The 22,992-nt window shown below is 52.3% G+C and overlaps 1 protein-coding gene across 1 annotated transcript; it reads left to right on the forward strand.

Moving 5' to 3' along the window:
- Positions 1-13,191: 13,191 nt before the first annotated feature.
- ZRANB2 (zinc finger RANBP2-type containing 2) lies at positions 13,192-22,841 on the forward strand. Its single transcript, XM_039703641.1, has 9 exons — positions 13,192-13,358; positions 13,515-13,623; positions 14,715-14,797; positions 15,657-15,733; positions 16,050-16,187; positions 16,981-17,153; positions 19,140-19,226; positions 20,580-20,744; positions 21,258-22,841. The coding sequence occupies exons 2-9, from the start codon at positions 13,535-13,537 to the stop codon at positions 21,319-21,321; spliced, it is 876 nt and encodes a 291-aa protein (XP_039559575.1). The 5' UTR covers positions 13,192-13,358; positions 13,515-13,534; the 3' UTR covers positions 21,322-22,841.
- The last annotated feature ends 151 nt before the right edge of the window (positions 22,842-22,992 follow it).

The raw sequence follows: 22,992 nt of genomic DNA on the forward strand, positions 1-22,992 counted from the left end.
CCAGGAGCCTTGGTGGCTGTGTGGCAGGGCGAGGGTGGCTCTGGAATGCCAGTCCCTGATGGGAGTGTCCCAGTGCCTCCCTGCCCTGCCACTGCTGGGAAGGGCAGCTCAGGGAACGGGGGGAGGCTGCAGGGTGGCAGGACAGGGACCTCCCTCAGCCAGGAGGGCACAGGAGATTTCCCTCTCCTGGGATGCTGGGGATGCCTGTCAGGCTGGGATACGTGTCCTGGCCAGTCCCAGTGTCTGTACAAACACGAGCCTGCCTGCTTGGCTGGAATATTTTTGGGAGCTGCCTGGCCCAAGATGATTTTTCTTCTCCCTGCTCAGCTCGGAAGCCTTGGCAACACACAAACACTGCATTGACCCCAGCCCTTTCCCACAGCTCCTGCCTGGCTGAAAATCTGCTCCATGGGTTAAACATCAATGGATTGAGGGTGGCCAGCTCCTGGTTGTGACCCAAACCCCCCTGGGAAGCTCCAGCAGCACCAGAGCAGCAGATCCACCCGCTCCCAGGGGGAGCAACGTGGGCTCAGCACATCCTGCTCACTGGAGTTAAACCCACACATCCTGCCTGAGGCTGCAGAGGCAAGGTGTGGCTGGGGTGTGTTCCACCACCATTTACTGAGGTGGGGCAGCTATCCTCTGTTCATTGGGCAGTTTCAAGGCAAGGTGTGGCTGGGGGTGTGTGTTCCACCACCATTTACTGAGGTGGGGCAGCTATCCTCTGTTCATTGGGCAGTTTCTTTACCCCTCCCACAGCCAATCCTCCCTCCTGGACAGCCCCTTCCAGGAGGAATTTCCCCAAAATCCAGCCTGACCCTCCCTGGCCCAGCCTGAGCCCTTCAGGGTCCCTGCCTGGACACCTCCAGCCCCATTTGTCACCCAGCACTGACAGCTTTTATCCCTCACTGAGCCTTCCAGGGGAGCATTTTGTGCTGCTTTCCACAAGATTTATGCCCAGCCTCCACCTCTTCCAGGTAAAGAGCACTCACTGCACTTCTCCCGCTCTGGCTGACGTGGGTGTTAATCTCCAGGAGTCCCACGCTGAGTCCACCACCTGCAGGTACCAGCCCTAAGGCAGAGCAGTGGCTCAGGAGTGGCTGGGATCAAAACACACTGACAATAATCCCTTTCTCCCCTCATCCCTCCCGCTCTCCCAGCTCTTTAAGGCGTTCCATGTCCTGCCTCTGAGCAGCATTTCTTGTTTCCTATGGATCTCCAATTTTCAGATTCACTCTCCTGACGTCGCTGAGAATGAAGCTTGAAATACAGAGATTTCTCCAAGGCAGGATTTATGTGAGTTTAACTAAGGCCCAAAGAATAATATCTACAGTTTCTCGAGGAGAAATGATTTTTAACTTCAGTATTTTGTCTGAAGAACATGAAACACTTCCCAGAAAACCATTCTCACGGAGAAGTGCCACCCCCAGCAGAAATCTCTGGGTTTTGCTGGAAAATATTCCTGTTTCAGTGCCCCAGGTACCCAGGCAGCTGTGTGGAAAATCCACCCGTGGCTGGAGCTGCTGAAATGGAACTGACACCCACCCACTGGGCAGGGGAAACAGAAGCAGCTGATGCTGGAACAGAGGGGATGTGCATGATGTGCATTTCAGTGGGAAAACACAGACAAAATCCAGCAGCAGGAGCACAATGCGTGTAAAGGGAATTAATGGGCGTTCTGAGGCACGTCCAAAGCGCAGGGCTCAGTCTAGAAGTGGATTTAGGGCTGATTGCTTGCTCCAGAGCTGGCTTAACTGGTGAGATCCCAGAATCCCAGACTGGGTTGGGTTGGGAGGGACCCTAAATCCCATCCTATTCCCACCCCTGCCATGGCAGGGACACCTCCCACTGTCCCAGGTGCTCCAGCCCCAGTGCCCAGCCTGGCCTTGGGCACTGCCAGGGATCCAGGGGCAGCCACAGCTGCTCTGGGAATTCTGTTCCAGCCCTTGCCCACCCTCCCAGCCAGAAATTCCTTCCCAAGAAGTTTCCTCTTGTATTCCTCACCCCTGGATCCCAGCGCCCTTGGCTTATGATAAATTTCCATGCATTAATTAAAACCAGACTCATTATTCATTGCAGCTGCTTCCCACACATCCTGGGACGTTCTTTAATGAGTTCCTGAGCTGCTGTCCCTGTGCAAGTGCAGTTTGCTTGCTCTGGAGCTCGCCCTCAGCAGGAGCAGCACGGAGCAGCCTGCTGCACGAGCTCACCCAGAGGATGTGGAGTGTCGGGGAGGGCTGGGCGAGAGGGACTGGCAGGTTTGGGGAATTCAGGAGCCTGGGCTGTGCAGCTCTCTGCTGCTCTGTGCATCCCCGCGCACCCCGTGCTACAGCTCTCCCCACAGACCCCTCAGCAGCCACACAGCCCACTAACCTCACCATTTATTTATTTACCATTCCCCCCAGTGACGCCCGGGACCTCCTGGAAACAACATTTATTTTCATTTTTTAGCGGTTTCTCGGCAATATAGCATTTCCCAGTGTTAACACCAGCAGCAGCAACTGTAAATGCTGGTGAGGAGCCAGAGTTCAGCCCCTCTGCTCTAGCACATGGAATTTATTTCCCCGTTCCCAGCCCAGCCCTGTCCTGCCCAGAATCACAGAGTTAATGGATTAGCAGGGCAGGAACAGCTAATTACTGGAACATCAATATCTTCATGCTTTGGAGGATCAGAGGTCACAGAGAAATAGATGTGGGCTTAAATCAAGGCTTTGATTGTGAGCTCATCCTAAAGAGTAATTAGCAGTGTGTGTTAGTGCATGTAACAACTGCTAATTATGGGGTGTGGGACAAAACTTCTGCTCCAGCAAGAAACTTCAGCCACACAGCTCCTGGATTTGAGGTCAGCTGATCCTGACAGAACCACAGGATCATCCAGGCTGGAGCATTCCCTGAGCCCACCCAGTCCAGCCATCCCCAGCACTGCCCCTTGTCCCCAAGTGTCACATCCACAGGGCTCTAAATCCCTCCAGGGATGGGACTGAGCCCTGCCCTGGGCAGCTGTGCCAGGGCTGGGCCAGGTTCTACATTTGGGAAAATTCCTTCCTGGAAAGGGCTGTGCATCCCTGGCTGCTCCCTCTGCTCCTGTCCCTGTTCCTGGAGCACAGCCCGACCCCGGCTGTCCCCTCCTGGCAGGAGCTGTGCAGAGCCACAAGGGCCCCTGAGCCTCCTTTGCTCCAGGCTCAGCCCCTTCCCAGCTCCTCAGGGATTCTCCAGCCCCTTCCCAGCTCCTCAGGGATTCTCCAGCCCCTTCCCAGCTCCTCAGGGATTCTCCAGCCCCTTCCCAGCTCCTCCAGGGATTCTCCAGCCCCTTCCCAGCTCCTCAGGGATTCTCCAGCCCCTTTCCCAGCACCCTCAGGTTTTCTGCAGCCCCTTCCCAGCTCCCTCAGCCCCTCCTGGGGCTCCAGCCCTTCCCTGGACATGCTCCAGCCCCTGGGGGTCTCCCCTTCCTTCCTGAAGGACAGCAGGTGACACCGTGGGAGGGATTTGTTGTTCCACCACAGGGACACATTCTAATTACTGATGGGAAGTGACTGCAACGCCATTGCTACAAAAAATGTACCTAAAGAACAGGCCAGGTTATCCAGACCTCATGGAATCAGAGTCCCAGACTGGTTTGGGTTGGAATGGACCCTCAAAGCCCACCCAGTGCCACCCTGCCCTGGCAGGGACACCTCCCACTGTCCCATCCTGCTCCAGCCTGGCCTTGGACATTCCAGGGATCCAGGGCAGCCCCAGCTCCCGTGGAAGATCCCCTTGGAGGGAGCTCTGGTCAGTTGGAAGCGTCTGGCACAAGCCAAGACATCCATTGATTTCCTCAGTAAATGAATCAGATCTGTGGAGTACAAATTGATCCAAATATTGGGATTTTCCTATGTAAATGTCAGGGCTCTACAAGCAGCAATTACTGAAAGACAAGGCGAGCATGGGGGGTTGTGGAGGCATTTTGGGGCAATAAATGGAAATAGCAGGCATTGCTCTGCAGTGACCTGCTGCAGCCCAGGCTCTGCCCCTGGCTCTGGGCAGTGAGGCCCTGCAACACCAGGAGCTGCGGGGGAAGCACCAGGAGCTGCAGGAGCTGGGGAAAAGAGGGAGGAAATGGGAACAGAGGAAGAGCAGGCCAAAAGAAAGAGAGTGATTGTGAGCAAGAACATTCCCATTGGAAATGGAACACGAAGAACTGCACAGGACAAGGGTTTTGTTCTGAATATGAGATGAAACCTAAAATTACTCAAATCTTTACATTTTTATCAATGGCCTTAATACACTTTGCCATTTAATTGTATAAAGCCTTCCTTTACAAGAGTATCTGTACTTTTTAAAATAAATCGTGCTTTTAATTTAAAAAACCCCTCAACATCCCATGAAAAGCTACAGATGGAGTTTTCACAGTGAGCTGTTTGAGTCCTTCTCCCATTGAACACGTCCTCAGCACAGCCTTGCTGCACCTGCTGCTTTACATCTCTGAATATTCATGGTCCAGCCTGGAGGAAGGGCTGGGGGCTGTCCCAGCACGGGAGGGGTCCCAGCCCTGGGCTCACCCAGCCCAGCTGATCCCACTGCTCAGGCTCAGGGCTGTGGCCAGCAGGGGAGAATCCCTCCCTGGAAGCAGGAGAGGCCCTGGCCCAGGTGCCCAGAGCAGCCCCTGGATCCCTGGCAGTGCCCAAGGCCAGGCTGGACACTGGGGCTGGAGCACCTGGGACAGTGGGAGGTGTCCCTGCCATGGCAGGGTGGCACTGGGTGGGTTTGGGGGGTGGGTTTGGGGTCCCTCACACCCAAACCAGCCATGACTCTGATTTTATGAGCTCCACCTCCTTAGCCTTCACTTGGAATTCTTCCATTGATTGATTTATTTTTTTTTTATTTTTTTTTAGTGAGAGTAAAACCAGAGCTCACTGTGACCCTGCAGTGTTTGTATGGGAGCAGCACCCCACAGGATCCAGGGACCCAGAGGGATCCAGAGGATTCAGGGACCCAGAGGGATCCAGGGACCCAGAGAATCCAGGGATCCAGAGAATCCAGGGACCCAGAGGGACCCAGAGAATCCAGGGACCCAGAGAATCCAGGAACCCAGAGGGATCCAGGGACCCAGAGGATCCAGGAACCCAGAGGGATCCAGAGAATGCAGGGACCCAGAGGGACCCAGAGGGATCCAGGGACCCAGAGGATCCAGGGACCCAGAGGGATCCAGGGACCCTGGGCCCTGTCCAGGGCTCTCTGCTGGGAGACCACTCCGACACAAGAATAAATCTCCGCGTGGTCATTTATTACAAATTCTAATGCAAACAGAGACAGGGATTTTTATTTCTTCCTCCTGAGCATATGTAGAATTTTAACACAAGCGTTTTATTAAAAATCAGAGCTATGAATCATTCATGGCCAACAAGTGACTCCCACTCGTTGGCAGAGTGACCCAAGCTTGGCTTTTCACTGACAACAAATAAAGCAGCACTTAATGAGCCCAGACAGGTTGTTCTGAAGGCACAGGAGAAGCAAAATCAGGTGGATTTTTAGGATTCAAAAAATTTTTATATATTTTGTCAGCATCTCACTTTTTTTCCCCCATTTTTGAATAATGAATGGAGTTGTTTCAAGGCAGTGCTGATGCTGGAGTGCTGGGTGAGGGATTCAGTGGAGAGGCTGTCAGGGGCTCTGCTGTTTCTCTGACAAGGTTGTCATGTCCCTGTGACACCTGACGTGCACAGCCCCGGCTGATCCACGGCTGCAAGATGGAATTGTCACTCTGCATTACCTGGCACCAGCAATTACCTGCCTGGGGGGGAGAGAGGGAGGAAGAGAAGAGAAGAGAAGAGAAGAGAAGAGAAGAGAAGAGAAGAGAAGAGAAGAGAAGAGAAGAGAAGAGAAGAGAAGAGGAGAGCCACGCTGGGTGGGGCTGGCAGCACCCTGGGCTGTGGCAGGTGTCCCTGCCCGTGTCCCTGCCATGGAACCAGACGAGTTTAAGGTCCCTTCCAAGCCAACCCAGCCCATGATTCCCTGATCCGTGGATGCCTCCAGCATGGATGGGGAGCAGTGCACGTTCTTGCAGAGAGGAGCCCCGGGTCTGGGGCTGGATCCCTGCAGGGAGGTCTGGATCCCTCTGGGGAGGTCTGGATCCCTCTGGGGAGGTCTGGATCCCTCTGGGGAGGTCTGGATCCCCGCGGGGAGGTTGTTTCGGTGGTGGAGCTCGCAGCTCTCAGCGGTTCCCATCCCCTATTCCCTGCGGTGCCACCGGCAGTGCCCCGGCAGCAGCAGGACACGGGCCCGCCGGGCTCCCGGGGACGGCTCTGGCATCCCTGGGCTCGTCCCCTTCCCCGGGAGCTCCGGGAACGGCTCTGCCATAACCATGGCAACGTGAGAGCGGCTCCGAGTGCTGCTGGCACCCGCGGCGGGGCAGAGTCACACCCTGCCGGGCTGGGCAGGGACCCTGCGGGCTGCAGGGCTCGGGTCAGACAGAGCCGCGCTGGCTGATCCCCCTGGGGACAGAACTGCCTCACCTGGCTCCTCCGGGATCCTCTGCCTCACCTGGCACTCCCGATCCCTCCTGCCTCACCTGGAATCTCCCGATCCCTCCTGCCTCACCTGGCACTCCCGGGATCCCCTGCCTCACCTGGAATCTCCCAGATCCCTCTGCCTCACCTGGCACTCCCGATCCCTCCTGCCTCACCTGGCTCCTCCCGGGATCCTCTGACTCACCTGGCTCCTCCCGGGATCCCCTGCCTCACCTGGAATCTCCCGATCCCTCCTGCCTCACCTGGCACTCCCGGATCCCCCTGCCTCGCCTCTCCTCCCCGTGTCCGCATCTCCCCTTGTCACGGGTCTGGCCGGGATCGCTGCAGCCTCGGGGCCAGGCGTGGCTCACACATCCCGCAGGGTTTGGGGAGAAGGTCTGTGCTGAGCTGCCAGCCCCAGTCCCTCCGGAGCTGCAGGCTCCCCACAGTGGGCTCTGGCTCGTTGCACCCCCGGGATCCTCCTGCCTCACCTGGCACTCCCGGACCCCTCCTGCCTCGCCTCTCCTCCCCGTGTCTGCATCTCCCCTTGTCACGGGTCTGGCCGGGATCGCTGCAGCCTCGGGGCCAGGCGTGGCTCACACATCCCGCAGGGTTTGGGGAGAAGGTCTGTGCTGAGCTGCCAGCCCCAGTCCCTCCGGAGCTGCAGGCTCCCCACAGTGGGCTCTGGCTCGTTGGCCAGCTTTGTGTGGGATTCCCAAACTCTCCAGGAGCCAGGGAACACTCGGGGATGTCCCTGGACATGCAGAGGATCAGCACACAGGGATGCACCTCCAGGAATAACCCAGCAAACCACGGAGGGCCCTCGGGCTGGCCCCTCCTGGGGCTGCTCGGTTCCTCAGCCAAACTCCTCCTCTCTGCTTGCTTGGCTGTTTTATTTTGTTAGAACACAGTTTGGAGCAGAGGCCGGGCATTTCCTGCAGTGAGATGCAGAAAGCAGAGAGCAGCAGTGTGAGGAGTCACTCCAGCACCCGGAGGAGCCGAGCTCTGCCCCCGGAGTTTGGTGCAAGTCAACGCCTTCAACAAGAGCAGGGCTCACAGAATTAACACTGCAGTTCAAATTAGTGCAGAAACTTGCTGGTGCAGTTTCTTCTGGAATTGTTCCTTACCCTTTAAATGTTCAGCTGGCACATTCCCATGCACTGGGATCCGTGAGAACAGACTGCAGCACTTGTTTAGGGAGGCAGATTGCCAGAGGAAGAGATGCTCTGGCAAATACATTTCATTTGCAAGAACAAAGTAGAAAATTGTGGTTCAAATCGACTGCTGTGAAGGGGTTAATTGTTTCTGAGGCCAAGTTACACTTTGGTCGACTTCACACCAAATTTCAAGGAGAAAACTTGAAATTTGCAGGAGTGACTGGATCTGCCAAGCCTTGCAGGGAGCACTGCTGGTCCTGCCACGAGCAGAGGTGGAAAGCCAAAGGTGAGGAAGGTCTGAAAGCACAGAAACCACCCCGGGAAGGGCTGCAGCCTCCAGGGAGGTGCTCAGATGGCAGGGATGGACATTCCTGGAGGCAGGAATTGCAGGGACTCCTGGTTGGTGGTGGTGTGAGGAGAGCAGGGCAGGAGCAGTATGCAGCACAGGTTAATCACAGCTTGTTTTCATTGACAACCACTCCCCAAGTGATGAACCTTTTCCTTTTACATATATCTATATATATATATTTATATATTAGATCTTCTTTTTACCTGCCTCACCTTTACTCCTACACTTGCCCATTAAATGCTTCTGCTCCAAGAAATTTGTGATCAGCATCAGGTTCTTTGAAGCACAGCAATTAATGCTGTTACTGGGGGCATTATTCATCCTGCATCTCAGCTCTGGGGTCCAAACACACCTTTGAAATCTATAAAGACTGGCTTTTCTGTGTGTGTTTTTGGGAACAGACATTCCGGGAGCAGGTTCAGAGAACAGGATTCCTGCTCTTCCTGCTGGCAGTGCCCGTCCTGCGGTGCCACAGGAGCACAGAGCCCCTCAGCACCTTTCCCCAACACCCACAGGAGCTGGAACCGCTCCCTGCCCACCCGCACTGCCAGGCTGGAATGCTGGAGAAGCCTTTTGTGTCCAGGGCTGCTGGAATACCAGAGGAGGAGGCCTTGCTGTCCTCACGGAACCATGCTGGAAAAGGAACAAATGACAGGGTTTTGTGCTGTTTCTCCTGCCTGACAGACTCCTCTGATTCCAGAGGGGAATCCTGCAGTCCTTTCCTGAAAGGCATCCCAGAGGAGGGGAACAGAAGGAAAAGTGAGGGGGAAACAGCAGCAGCAGCGAGAGCCACAGAGCAGTTTCTTGGATAAGCTTGTATTAGGTTCTGTTTTGTCGGGCTAGGGTTTCATGAGCCCTCAAAAGGGAACCTAATACACCCAAGGATAGCTTGGCTATTACCTTTGGAGGCAAAGAATGAGCAGGATGGCTTCTGCTGCAGTGTTTGAAACAAAAAGGTTTCATAAAAGGCAAAATAACAAACAAAATCTGAGCTAGGTACAGAAGTCTGTTCTTTCTAGAAAACACATTCACAAAAGCCTCGTGGTTCTTTTGTTCCCTTCTTTTCTACTTTATGGCCCAGGCAAGACTTTTTGGCTTTTATCCAATTAGGTGACCCGAGGTTTTAGTGAAGTGTCTGGAGTCCTATAAGGTGGCTTTTCACCTGATCGTTAGGAGAAACTTCTGGCCTTCTTTCCTTTTTTGGGGGACAAAGGCTAGTTTGCCACTCTGTCATTAGGGGGCATTCTCCTACACTCCTACAAGCTTGGAAGCACAGGCTGCTGTGGTTTGGGAGAGCTCGGTGACTTCTCCTGAAATGAGGAAAACTCTGCTTCATTCCACACCTGCTTTGAAGACTGAGTTTAAAAACCTAAACCCTGTGGCTCCCAGAGCCTCCCAGGCTGAGGTGCCAAGGCCAAGAGAACTGGGACAAGCCCGGTTTGGGCGTCCCTGTCAGAGGAGTGAGGAGCATCCTGACACCGGCCAATCCCTGAGCGAGCCCCAGCCTGCAGCAGCCCCTGCCAGAGGGATTTGCTGGGGAAAATCCCACACCTCCATCAGGCTGGGGCTGCGGGGAAGGCTCTGGCAGTGACGGAGGCAGGGCACAGCGTGCTGCTGCTCTCTGGGAGCGGGCTGTGATGAGATGTGCTCCCTTCCTGCTGAAATGCCCTGTTGGCCCGGGATCAGGCTGCCAGGGCTGGGGAGAGCAGAGCTCTGAGCTGAGCACAGGGCGAGCTGGGAAGGCTCCTCCTCTGACAGCCCAGGGCTTGCACTGCTGGAAGTGCTCCCATTACTGCCTCCCCAGGGGCACACAAAACGGGGAACGCCGGCAGAGCAGGAGCAAACACCTTTAGGAGCAAACTCCCCCAGCCAAGGCAGCTGGGCGTGGATCCACCACCCCTCCAGCACCTCCAGCAGCAGGAGGGGAACGGCCAGCTGGGATCCACAGCCCCTGGGAATCACCCGGGCCCTGGGCTGTGTGCCATGTGACATGTGTGACACGTGAGTGACATGGCTGTGGCACGCATGTGAGCCCTGTGTGCCCTGTTTGGAGGACTCTCTCCCCCCTGCCCGCTGCAATCCCAGCAGCTCAGAGCAGGCTGGCAGCAGCCAGCTCGCCCTGCTGGAAGCACTGCTCCTTAACTCCCAGGGCCGAAATTATTATTATTATTGTGTCTTGGAAGGCATCAACAATGTATTAAGTGCTTTAAAGTGATGCTTAAACACCTGGGAGCCCTGAGCTGCTGAGTGCAGAGCGTGGCACGGAGGCAGCACCCCGGGAAGGGCTGGGAAGGGCTGCAGGCACAGCCTTCCTTTAATTACCTGCCTTTGATCTTCCTGGCCTTTGTGCCATTTAGTTTTTCTTCAGGAAACTGATTTTCAGGGCTCGTTGGTAGGAATTGGCTGTCTAGAGCTGGGCCAATTAAACAGTTTTCTGCACATTGATTCATTCTCAACTGCTCGCTTTCATTATGGTAAAATGATGGCTGATGTATTTCTCATTTACCGGGTTATTATCAATTCCTCAGCCTCGTCTGAGGGCAAAATGTGCTGTGATAGAAACAGGAATCCAATAAAAGTGTTCACAAGCTATTGGGATACGGAGAGAAGATATTTAAATGGAGCTTTGTGGGAGGAACACGGGAAAAGAGGAGCAGCACACAGAAATCCAAGAGCAAAGCTGCTCCTTCAGTAAAGGGAATATCCTGGACAGTCACAGGAGTGAACGCTGGATTGTGTCTGGGAATTCCAGTCCCCCCTTTCCACCTGGGCTTCAGTCATAAATTAAAAGTCTGGGGCTATTTTTCAGTTCCCAGTTGGCTTTTTAGCTTTTAATCAGGGCTGCGGCTGCCCCTGGATCCCTGGCAGTGCCCAAAGCCAGGCTGTAGCAGCCTGGAACAGTGAGAGATGTCCCTGCCATGGCAGGGTGGCACTGGGTGGGATTTAATGTCCTTCCCAACCCAAACTGCTCTGGAATGCTGTTAAATTTCCTAAATATTAAATGGGCAGAGTTCAGCACACAGATTTCCTTCCGACATTCCTGCTCAGCCAACATTTTCTGGTACAGAGAAGGACATCCCAGCCGAAGAATCCCTTCCATCAGTCATTAATTTACTCCCAAGCTGGTTTGCTCTCCCTGACTCGACACTTTCTGATGGACATTGCCACTTCTATGAAAGGCTTTTCCCTAAAGGCACCTGGGAATAGATCAGGAGCAGCCAGGGAACACTGGGAATATCCCGCTGGCCGGAGCTAAAATTTTGTTACATTTCTTTCATGGAGCTTTAAATAAGAAAAGATTATTAAAATGGATCAATGGCCTGCATTGGTATGGTAAAAAAGATAGTTTGTCTATTGGCTTAAACTGAGATGGTTTTTAGCCAACTGTAGGGCAGCTGCTTTTCTGCAGACTCTTACCTGTTAATTACTTAGGATGTTCAGCTGCATTGCATGAGCAAAATTAATCGTTTTGCAGAATAAAACTAATCGTTTTGCAGAATAAAATTAATAGTTTTGCTGCTCCAGCTCCGTGTCCTGTGCCAGGAGCAGCCCGAGGTCAACCCATGCTGGGTGGCAGGGCCAGCCCCACACGGTGACACCGGTGTGTTTCTTATTTAAAAGAATAAAGTGGCTGACATTTAAAACATCCCGGGAAAAGCGGGTGTTTTTCCATGGGAAACGGCGTTCCTCAAGTGCCACCTGCTGTCCTGGCTGCAGCACACAGGGCAGCGGGGAATGCTCCCGCTCCAAACCCCGGCAGCAGGAAGGCACAGCCTTGGGAAGCACAGCCTTGGGAAGCACAGCTTTGTCCTTCCTGAGGCTGGGGACATTCCCGAGGTGGGAATTGGCACAGAGCCCTTCCCAGCGCTGCTGTACGCTTTTGTAACTAAACAGCAACAGCGCTGTCATCTCCCCGTCACCTGAGAGGGAGCGACAGAAACCAGCTCCAGAGGCAGATCCCAGGTGATTTTTCCACAGGATGTGGCTAGAAGAAGGAGGGAATAAAAACTGCTGTAAACAAACACGCAGCATGGACGTGGCTTGGGGATGCCGGGCCACTGCAGCTCTTGGCAGATCACACCCAGCCCGGAAAAGAGCAGGAAGGGGGATAGCAGAGTGGTTTGAAAGGAGATAGCAGAACACTGAGGATGGGCACGGCCCTGGGGACACGCAGGGAACAGAGGACAGTGTCCCTGTGCTGGCACAAACCCACCCACAAACCACGGCGTGGGTCATTAATCCAAATAAAAATATTTATTTAAACGACAGATTGACTCAGACACCCCCACACTGACCGTTATCCCAAATTGTCCTTCAGATTTTGGGACAGGTTCATCCCAGAGGGTGCTGGCCCTGCCCAGGTCCCCAGGGATGGACACAGCCAGAGCCCCGGGAGGGTTTGGACAGCGCTCCAGGGATACCCAGGGTGGGGTTTGGGCTCTGTGCGGAGGGATACCCAGGGGGGGTTTGGGCTGTCTGTGCGGGGCAGGGGCTGGGCTGGGTGGTCCTTGGGGTCCCTTCAGCCCAGGACGTTCCCTGGCTGGCACTCTGTGATCTCTGGGCGCTCTCTGTGCTGCCGGGCTGTCACACGGACAGCGGGCAGCGCGGCGGGTCTGGGGCACGGAGGGTCTGCGGGGCACGGCGGCTGCCCTCGGCACGGAACAGCCCTGAGCTCAGCTGGGAGGGCAGGCAGAGACGGACACACGGGCGGGCTGGGTGCCAGAGACACTAAACCCCTCAAACCCGGTGCCACCCTGCCCTGGCAGGGACAGCGCCACCGTCCCAGCCCCAGCGTCCAGCCCGGCCTTGGGCACCGCCAGGGATCCCGGGGCTGCTCTGGGCACCTGTGCCAGGGCTGCCCACCCTCACACGGCCCGGTTCCCGTTCCCTTTTCCTAGTCCCATTCTCCTCTCCTTTCCCTTTTCCCTTTTCCCTTTCCCTCTGGGCACCTGTGCCAGGGCTGCCCACCCTCACACGGCCCGGTTCCCGTTCCCTTTCCCTAGTCCCATTCTCCTTTTCCTTTCCCTTTTCCCTTTTCCCTTTCCCGCCCTCCGGTCCCCCTCACGCCCTCCCTCCCCTCCGCCAGGGGGCGCGCTCGCCCCCCGTTCCCTCCCTCGGCGGCCGCGGCTGAGGCGTCCGCGGCGCTGCCTGAGCGGAGGGCGCGCGGGCGCGGCAGGGCGCAGGCGGCTCGGCTCGGCTCGGGGGCTGGCTCTTGGCGCGGGACGGAGTCGGGTTGAACTGGGGCGGTCCCGGCGCTGGGCGGGCTCCGGCTCCGCTTAACCGCGGGCCTCGCGCTCTGCTCCGTGCCCAGGTGCGGGAACGTGAACTTCGCCAGGCGGACGAGCTGTAACAGATGCGGCAGAGGTGAGCTCCCGGCCTTGGCCCGCGTCCCTCCCGCCCCTAAAACAGCGCCAAATCCCCGGAGCCGTTTGAGAGCGCTCCTGGTTCTGTGTGAAGCCCCCGAGCTGTTCCCGGGGGCCCCGAGGCTGCCGCCTCAGGCGCTTTGTGTCTGTCCCGCAGAGAAGACCACGGAGGCCAAGATGATGAAGGCGGGGGGCACGGAGATCGGGAAGACGCTGGCCGAGAAGAGCCGGGGGCTGTTCAGCGCCAACGACTGGCAGTGCAAAACGTAGGCCGGGACGCGGGGCTGCTGCCTCTCGCGGGGCATTCCCGGTGCTGCCGGGGTGCTCTGGGCTCGTTAGCTGTGCGTTAATTACAGAGCAGCAGGAACGGCAGCGCTGCCCGGGGAAAGGGCCAGCTCTGCTAAGCTGGGACACTGCCCGGCTTTGGGGGGAGTGTGGAGGTGGCACTGCCACCCCCGTGGGTTGGGAGGTGCTGCCTGCCCTGGCAGGGTGGGCAGGCCCTGGGATGGAATTCCCAGAGCAGCCCCTGGATCCCTGGCAGTGCCCGAGGCCAGGCTGGAGCACCTGGGACAGTGGGAGGTGTCCCTGCCAGGGCACGGTGGCACCGGGTGGGCTGTGATGTCCCTTCACACCCAAAGCAGCTCTGGGATTCTTGCATGTGGCAGTTCCAGCGAGCAGCTGGCCTGGCACCTGCAGCTCTTCCCTCCCAGGCAGGGAATGGAGCTGGGAAGGGGCTGGAGCCCCAGGAGAGGCTGAGGGAGCTGGGAAAGGGCCCTCTGTGCAGCTCTGCTCCTGTCCCTGCTCCTGCCCACTGACTTGGCATCTTCCCCAGCTTTGCCCAGGGCTGTCACCTTCCCCAGTGCTGTGTCCCCACCCTGGCATTCCCAGGCTGGAGGGTAACCTTTTGTCCCCAGACTGAAGGATAACGTTCCCAATCCAAGGGTAACCTTTCATTCCCAGTCTGAAGGATAAGGTTTCATTCTCATCTCAAGGAGGTTTGATCCCCAGTCTGAGGGATGTTTTATTCCCATCTGAGGGATGTTGATGCCCAGTCTGAGGAATAAGGTTTCATTCCCAGTCTGAGGGGTGTTTCAGATAAGGTTTCATTCCCACCTGAAGGATGCTGATCCCCAGTCTGAGGGGTGTTTCATTCCCATCTGAGGGATGTTTCATTCCCCCCTGGAGGACGTTGATCCCCAGTCTGAGGGATAGGGTTTCATTCCCACCTGAAGGATGCTGATCCCCATCTGAAGGACGTTGATCCCCAGTCTGAGGGATGAGGTTTCATTCCCCTCTGAGGGATGTTGATCCCCAGTCTGAGGGATAAGGATAAGGTTCCCTGTCTCTGTCCCTGCAGCTGTGGCAATGTGAACTGGGCGCGGCGCTCGGAGTGCAACATGTGCAACACCCCCAAGTACGCCAAGCTGGAGGAGAGGACAGGTGAGCTGGGGGTGCCTGGGGCTGCCACAGAGGGCTCTGGGAATCAGAGTGGGCATTCCTTCTTTTCCCTGAACTGGCACAGTCCATGCAAGGTGCAGGGTGTTGGTGGCCTCAGCGAGTTCTGGTGCTGAGGGAAGTGGTGGCTCCGAGTGGGAAGTCCACTCGTGGAGAATGTTCAGCCCAAGCTGCCCCTGTGTTGGATCCTGATGTCAGGACTTTGGAAGCAATGTTTAATTAATCTGCAGAGGCCTGCAGGGGCTGGCCATGTGCAGATAAGGCTGTTATCTGCTCAGGAGGCCTGGGGCTCAGTTTCACCTCTCCTGAGGGAGCTGGGGCAGGATCTCCTTACAGCTCCTGCACTCCCCTCTGCACCTGGGATCAGGCAGAGGATTCACTGCCAGACTGGAGCAGGACAGGGAATTTAGAGCACAGGGTGCAACACAAGGGCACAGAAACAAAGGAGCCTGGAGAAGAGCACGGAGCTTATTATTTTAAAGAAAAAACAATATTTCAGTATTACTATGAAAATAGTAAAGGATATTAAATAATATAATCATATTTCATATAATTGTTATAATTGCAAATAATATATCCATGTATTTATTATTTAAATAACTTACTGAAGTACTTAGTACTTAATTAAGTTGATAAATACTTTTAGTGATCCTAATCCATTATTTTAATTGGATTTGTGAGAAACTGCATTTAATAAACGTGTGTGGGAACAATTCATGTTCCTCCTGAGATCCTGTTACGTCCTTATGGCTGATTTAGAATTCCGTGAGGGATTCCAGAGCCCCTGTGGAGGTTTGTGTGCTCCAAGCAGCTGAAGGCATGGTTGTTTTGCCCCTTTTCCTAGGCTATGGAGGAGGATTCAATGAACGGGAGAACGTGGAATACATCGAGCGGGAGGAGTCCGACGGGGAGTATGATGAGGTAAGGGAGGGCAGGGCTTGCTCTGGGGAGGATATCCCTGTTATCCTCTTGTGTTATGTAAGGATATCCCATAGCATTGAAATCCAAATGCTCAGATCCCCATTCACCCCTGTGGAGGCTCATTGTCCCCAAGATGAGCATCTCTTTAAAAGTTCCTTGTTGCTAGTTGATGTTCCATAGTGCTCCCCTTTCCCTTGGGGCGAGATCCTCTTTAAAATTGATGATTATTTATTTTCTTATGGAAGTGTTATCAAAAATACAGTTGGTTATTGTTTTTGATGAAATCCTGTTCTAATCCTGGCACAAAATTCCTCAGTTTGGGCGCAAAAAGAAAAAGTACCGGGGGAAGCCGGTGGGTCCTGCCTCCATCCTGAAGGAAGTGGAAGATAAGGAATCTGAGGGGGAGGATGAGGAGGATGAGGATGAAGATCTCTCCAAGTATAAATTGGATGAGGTAGGATGGTTTGCTGTCTGGAAGCAGTTTTTCATCATGATTTCAGTGCTGCCCAGGAGCAGGGGAGCAGCTGGTCAGTGTTTTCAGCTGCCTTTAGAGCAGAGCTCTGGCAATAGCAGTGCCCAGAGCTGCTGGAAGAGATGTGCACAAGTTCTGCTTTCTTCTAAACACCTGCACTCAAAAATGGGCAGTTCCTTAAATCATCGGTGATATCTGAGATCAGAACCAGAACTCCAGGATCTTTATTTGGAACCTGGATGTGTGGTTATGTTGTATAGCGAGTGCTCTTGAGTTTTCTTCCTAGGCTTTTAAAACCACATCAGACTTATTTTTTATAAAATGAAATAAAATATTCTGATGGTTTTTTCATGTTTTCTGAGCTGTGTGAGTATCACTTTTTGGATTTTCCACATCTTTGGGCAGCAGCCCTGCAGAGACATGTGCAGATGGTCGTGTTTTACACAGCAGTCACCAAACTTTGCATATGAGATCTCTCTGCAGAGTTGGGCTTTGCTTAGATTCTGAGGGTAAAAATTCATTTAAAGTAAGTGGTAAAAACGTGTCTGTGTGCTCATTAGCTTCATTAAATAACGGGGCAGGGTGTTGCAGGGTTTTTATTACTTTGGTTCAAAACCAATTTTCAGTCACTCTTTACTGCTTAAAATCGTGGGGGCTCATTCAATTCCGTTCAGTTTTCAAAGGCCGGGAAAGAGCACAAGGTAAAGGCTGGAATAAGTAAAAACTGAAGGGGAGCTCAAAGCACGGCCTGAGTTTGGTGTGTTTGCTGTGCCAGGACGAGGATGAGGATGATGCTGACCTGTCCAAGTACAACCTGGATGCCAGTGAGGAGGAGGACACCAACAAGAAGAAGAAGCCGCCGAGGCGCAGCCGCTCCAAGTCCCGCTCCTCCCACTCGCGCTCGTCCTCGCGCTCATCCTCTCACTCGAGCTCAAGGTCTAGGTCCAGGTAAACGGGTACAGGTCCAGGGTAACGCCAGGCAAAATGTCAGTATCTGACTTCCTTATTTACTTTGCTTGATTGCCTTACAGTTGTGTGATGATGTGATTAACGCTCCTTTTACAGAGGTGGTGATGCTCTGCCTGAGCCGCAGCAGGGAGGCTCCGTGGGCTTGTGGCTTGTTTTTGTGATTTAAGTTGATGTTTGGTGGAATCCTTCAAAGAAATGGAATAATGTAATTTATTTTCAGGTTTTCAGGCTCGTTGGCCATGTGTGGTTCTGTTGTTGGACAGAGGGGGGCACTGCTGGAGTGGGAGGAGGTGGCAGAAGAGGCAGTGACAATGCAGCCCAGGCAGATTCAGGGAACACAGTGGAAATGTCCTGGAAATAAAGACAAGAAACTTGAACTTGAGTTAATGGCAAGTGACAAAGTTTTAAATGCAGTGGCAGTGTTGTCAGCACATTCCCATCAATATTGTCAGAATCTTCCCATCCCTGGAACTGTCCATGGACAGGACTTGGAGCAGCCTGCTCTGGTGAAAGCCACGGGACAGTGAAATGAGATGAGTTTTAAGGTCCCTCTGAACCAAAACCACTCTGGAATTCTCTAATAACATTGAGGGTTTATAGGGGCCGTCACAAATGTCTGCTGGGCAGGCTTAAGCTCTCTCATTGCTATTTAAATTCAGTAATAAATGAACAATTCAGTCAGTGCTTTGAAATTGGGTGATGTCAATATAGGAGCTTTTGAGCTGCCTTACATCTCATGCAAGGAGATCATTATAATTCAGAACAAGCTCCCAGGGTCACTTATTAAATTCACATCTGTAAAGTTCAAGTTTCTTCTAATCTTCCCAGCTTCATCATTGCCCCTCTGTGCTCTCAGTGCCAAAATTCCCCAGCCCCTTGTAACCAGGGGCCAGCCCCAGCCTCTGGCTTGGCTTCTCCCCTTCCCTGTTGGCTCTTGTTCCTGCTGCCTCTTCTGTTCCTCAGCCTCCCCTGCTTCCCACTGCTCCGAGCAGTGTGAGTGCAGTGCTTGGCTGGGAGGCTCCAAGGACACTCAAAGCCTCACCAGCCCATAACCTTGGTCATTAATTCACAAATATTAACAGTGAAGTAGAAAGTAACTTGTCCTAACTGAGATTTCAGGTTCCTCTTGTTCTTTTTGCTTTTAGCTACAGATAATCAGAAATATCAGTTACCATTTGTGGATGCTCTTTTTGTGGGTTTTAAAAAGGTTTAAATGTAATTTCCTAGCTGGGAAATGTTCACATTACTGTGTCCTGCCCAATAAAATGAGAAAGCTGTGGTAACAGTATGAACTCAGAGGCTGACAGCAAGTAGAATATATTTTACCTGAAAATATTATTAGAATTTGTTTTCAATGCTTTTGTTTCCAGTGGTTGCTGGAGCCTGCTGCCGTTGTTAAATTTCTCTTGTGGTTTGTGCTTTAGAGAAAATCCATCAGTAAAAAATTGGGAAATAATTGTGGCCAGTTACAAGTTGTGTTGGATATGGCAGTATTTTAGCCCCAAATTAACCACTTAATTTATAATGCAGGGGAAAATCTTTATGAAAATTTGAAGCTGATTTCAAAGTGCTTGTAAGAACTGGCTGGGGGGAAATTGAGCTGACCAATCCTAATGCTCTCGTGTGCTCTGCCTTTGAAGGAAACTGATGGGTTTCCAGTTAAGGCACAAATTAAAGCATTGATTTCATTAAATACTGAATAGATAGGAGGTTGGCTTTTTTGCCAGGTAATTGCAATCCTGTTTAATTGTTGTGCTTTGTTTTAGGAACCATAATCAAAGCTGACTTTGTAATGTTTTCAATGCAAGACCTTGCTGTGTAGAAGTGTCTGGTTTAAAGTGTGGCGATGCTGGGGGCAGGAGGGCATTCAGACTGTCTTGCTGCCTCGTGTCTGCTGCTCTCAGGAGCAGTAGCTCTGCTAAATGCAGGTCAGACACTGGACAAAGATCTCCCGTGTTGTTGCAGGTCCCATTCCAGGAGTTCTTCCAGTTCCAGATCGAGATCCCGCTCCAGCTCCAGGGAACAGTCGCGGTCCCGTGGGTCCAAATCCAGGTGAATGAGGTACCAGCCTGTCCCTGCACAGACACAGGGCACAGGCTGCAGCTGCTCTGGCCCCACCGTAAGGCTGTGCTGCTCAGACAAACATTAACTGCTTTTTATCTTGGAAGTCAGACTTGCTGGGTCTCTGCACCGGGTGTTGCCACCACAGCTTTCACTGAGGAGCAGAGCTTTTGGTGCAAGAGGTTAAGTCTGGCCTAAGCCGGACGAGCGGACGCCACCGAGCTGCAGTGGAGGAAGAAGGATTTGAGTGCATGGTTCCCTGCTGCAGGCGTTTGGGTGCTTTTCCTGTTTCCACTAGGGCTGCTTGAGCTGGAGGAGCATTAGAAATGCCGCTGTCCTTCTGGTTTTGTGTTCAGTGAGAATTCTGCATCCTCCACGAGACAGGGCAGTCGTTCCTGTGTAAACCTGGGGGATCATAGGAAAATGTTGGTAGGAAATGGTGGGAGAGGCTGAGAGCAGTCAGAGTGATCTGTGTAGAGCATCACTGAGCTGGGCAGGGCACAGGAGCAAAAGCACGTTTGAGGTGTCCTTGCACAGGCATTCCATTGGCAGAACATTCCCTCTGTGATGGAATGAAGGGCTGTCCCTTTTCCATGCATGCAGAGAATCACAAAATTCTAAGTGAGGAAGCTTGGGTTGGGAAGAAGGATCACAAATGCTGCCATCACCCCTTGGGGGCAGGAACGTGCTGTGGATTATCCCGTGAGGGTCAGCACAGGATGGAATCCGTGCTTTTGGGAAGAGGGAGGGTGTCCCTGTGCCCCACCAGAGGGGCACTGTGTTCCAAGAGATGTTTTTAAATATTCTGAGAGGCTTTTTGCAGTGTTTTGGTTGAGGAAGGTTTTAGTCTCTTCACAAATGTAGATTGAGATCTGTAAATATAACAGCTGGATTTGTTACTGTTTGGTCAGATGAACATGCAGTGTGAACTGTCCATTAGGATAAAGTGAACCATTGTAAATCACCTTTAGATCTCTGGTTTCCAGGTTGTTCTGATGTGTGGATTTAACTGCTGAGGATGGTCCTTACAGAGGCAACTTCCCAGCAGTTGCCCAGTGCTTTTTTGCCAAAATGGCTCATTTTGGTGAATGCTGGGGAGAGCTTTCCAAACCATTGGTGGTCCATTTATCAGGAAACACTACTTAGCAGAGTTCCTTAGGCCAGCTGCCCTGGCAGTAGCAGTGTTCTTGGCAGAGTAAGTATGGAAGCCCCTCGTGTTTGTTTTCCACGCCCCTGGAGAAAACAGAGTAGTGAATGTTGATGAAAACTGTCTCTGCTTGTTCTGTCTTTGTGCCTTCTCCATGATCCCAGAATTAAATGTGGTTTATTTCTCAATCAATAAAGATCCAGCTCCAGGTCCTACAGGGGGTCTTCCACCCCAAGGAAAAGATCTTGCTCCAGCTCTCGCTCCTCGTCTTCCCCCGAGAGAGGCAAGAAGCGAAGCCGCTCTAGATCCTCTTCCTCTGGTGATCGCAAAAAAAGGCGCTCGAGATCACGGTCACCCGAAAGGTTTGGGTTTATGTAGAATAAGAATGGCTGTATTGACATGTGTGATGGTTTATTGTAGTTATCCAAGGACTGAGATCCACTGGGAAGCAATTCAATCTGAGCAGTTTTTCGCATAGTAAAAGTAGTTTCTTCACTTGCCCTACTCTTACTTTTGTTAACCCCTCTGTAATTGCTTTTTTTAAAATAATTCCCCCGCCCCCTCCAATGAAAGTCCTCCTGGTAGGAGCGTGTTCTGTATAAAGACCTGGCTCACCCTTCTTTCAATGTGTGACAGTCATTAATGAATTATTTTCTTAAAGTAAATACTGCATTGAAATAGAAACTGTATTCTACTCTCAGTATTAAACTTAGACTTTTAGAGTTAAGTTAGTGGCTTAAAGTTACTTGTATATTCTTGTAAGGCCCCCATGAGATATACTTGGCTTCCAGCTATGGTAGGATGCTGCTCAAAGTGGGTGCCAGGATGAATCTGAGCTCATTTCTGTGCATGCTTTCTCCATTTGTATCTTGCAGACGCCGCAGATCTTCCTCCGGATCCTCCCATTCTGGTTCCCGTACAAGTTCTAAAAAGAAATAATGTGTAAAAGCTCACACTTACAAAAACCCACCAAAATTCCAGTCAGTGCATGAGACATTTTTAAGAAGTTGGTGTCTTACTTGGTCAGAAGTGCTCAATCTGCTAGTAGAGGTGCATGTCTGTCCTGGCTTTCTGGCAAACTGCAGCTTTGTTCATCCATCACCCAAACCCGCAGTAGCATTTTAAGCCATAAACTCCCCGGCACAGGGGGAAGTTCTGTGGTGTGGGGGGGGTTATTATTTTTCAAGATCAGCTCCTCCATTCCTGGCTTCCCCAGCTGGAGGAGCAGGTTGGGAATGTCCTGGCACAGCTCTTGGTGCGAGGAGGAAGCCGTGAGTTTTCCAGAGCAGGACGGAGCTCCCGTGGGACCAGAGCAGGGGCAGGGCTGGGGCCAGCAGTGGGGCCTTGGGCTCAGCAGTTTTTGTTTTGTCACGTAGCAGTGCCAGTGCAGATGGACACCCCTCTCTAGCAGCTCAAACCCCCAGTCCATCATGATTAGCCTCATTCCTGGCGAGGGAGGACGCTTGCAGCCTGCACAGTGCTGTGGCTGTGGTGGTTTCCAGAGCCCGGACTCCGGGTCCCTCCTTCCAAAGGGATCGGTTGGGATCTGCTCCTGGGCTGGAGGAGTATGGAACTGGCTCCTTGGAATCAAGGGAAGCTTCCGCAGGCCGCCTGTAAAATTTCCTTTGGGGCTGACTAAAATTTTCAAGGTATCTTAATTTTATTTTTCTTTAAAAAATGAGAATGAATAAACTGTGTAGAAAGTTCTGGCATCTTCAACGTCTTCTTCATCGATCATTCTTTTTCCCTTCAACATAATTTATGGCTTAAAATGCTTTATGGAATCCATTTGAGTATAAAACTTGGTTGGTCTCTCTTGAGCTCCGTTTGGTTAAAGAAAGGTTCAGTGCCATCACAAGGTAAGTATGGTAAGGAAAACTCTTCTTTTTAAGCAAGCAAAGAGCAATATACCTTCATTTATTTCAGTAATAAAACTGCCAGATTTGCTGCTTGTTTTGATAAACTGCACAGAAACAAACGGAGCAAAATCAAAGAACTCCATTTTGCTTTATTTTTCTCTTTTTTTTTTTTCTTTTTTTTGTTGAGCCATGTCTTATGGACTGGTCTAGAAGCAAAATGTTTTTGGTGTAGAGGTATTTTGATAAATCTCTTTGCAGAAAAAAAATGCAGTTTCTTCTTTAATGCTTTATTTTCTCTAATTTCCATGCTAAATGTGTGTAGGTTGCACAAGAGCAGGTTAGTCTGTAACTGTGCCTCTGACTTCAACGTCCAACTAAACTGTAAAACCAGATCAAGTAGACGCTCTGTTGTTAGCCTTGGGTTTTCTTGTGCTTTGTATTCCAATTGTTGCTGTACTTAACAGATGGGAGGTTTTAAATTTAGCAACTGATAGGCCACAGGCAAAGGAGGAGGAGGAGGATGGTTCATTTGGCTTAGAGAACGTGTAAGGCAAAATGATGCTGTAGACAAGTGTAAATAAAACCTGTGAGTCAACTGTGCTCGAGTGCTTTGTTTTGGGGACGCTCAGACGTCCCTGTCACAGACCCCGATCCTCATCAGCTCACCTGGCCCACACATCCCACATGTTCACATCGTTGCAATCCTTTAAGTCTTAAAAACAATCTTAAATTTCAACAGCAAAAGACTTAG

Source organism: Passer montanus, unplaced genomic scaffold (genome assembly GCF_014805655.1).
Source record: "Passer montanus isolate IOZ18808 unplaced genomic scaffold, ASM1480565v1 scaffold166, whole genome shotgun sequence".
Taxonomy (NCBI): Eukaryota; Metazoa; Chordata; class Aves; order Passeriformes; family Passeridae; genus Passer; species Passer montanus.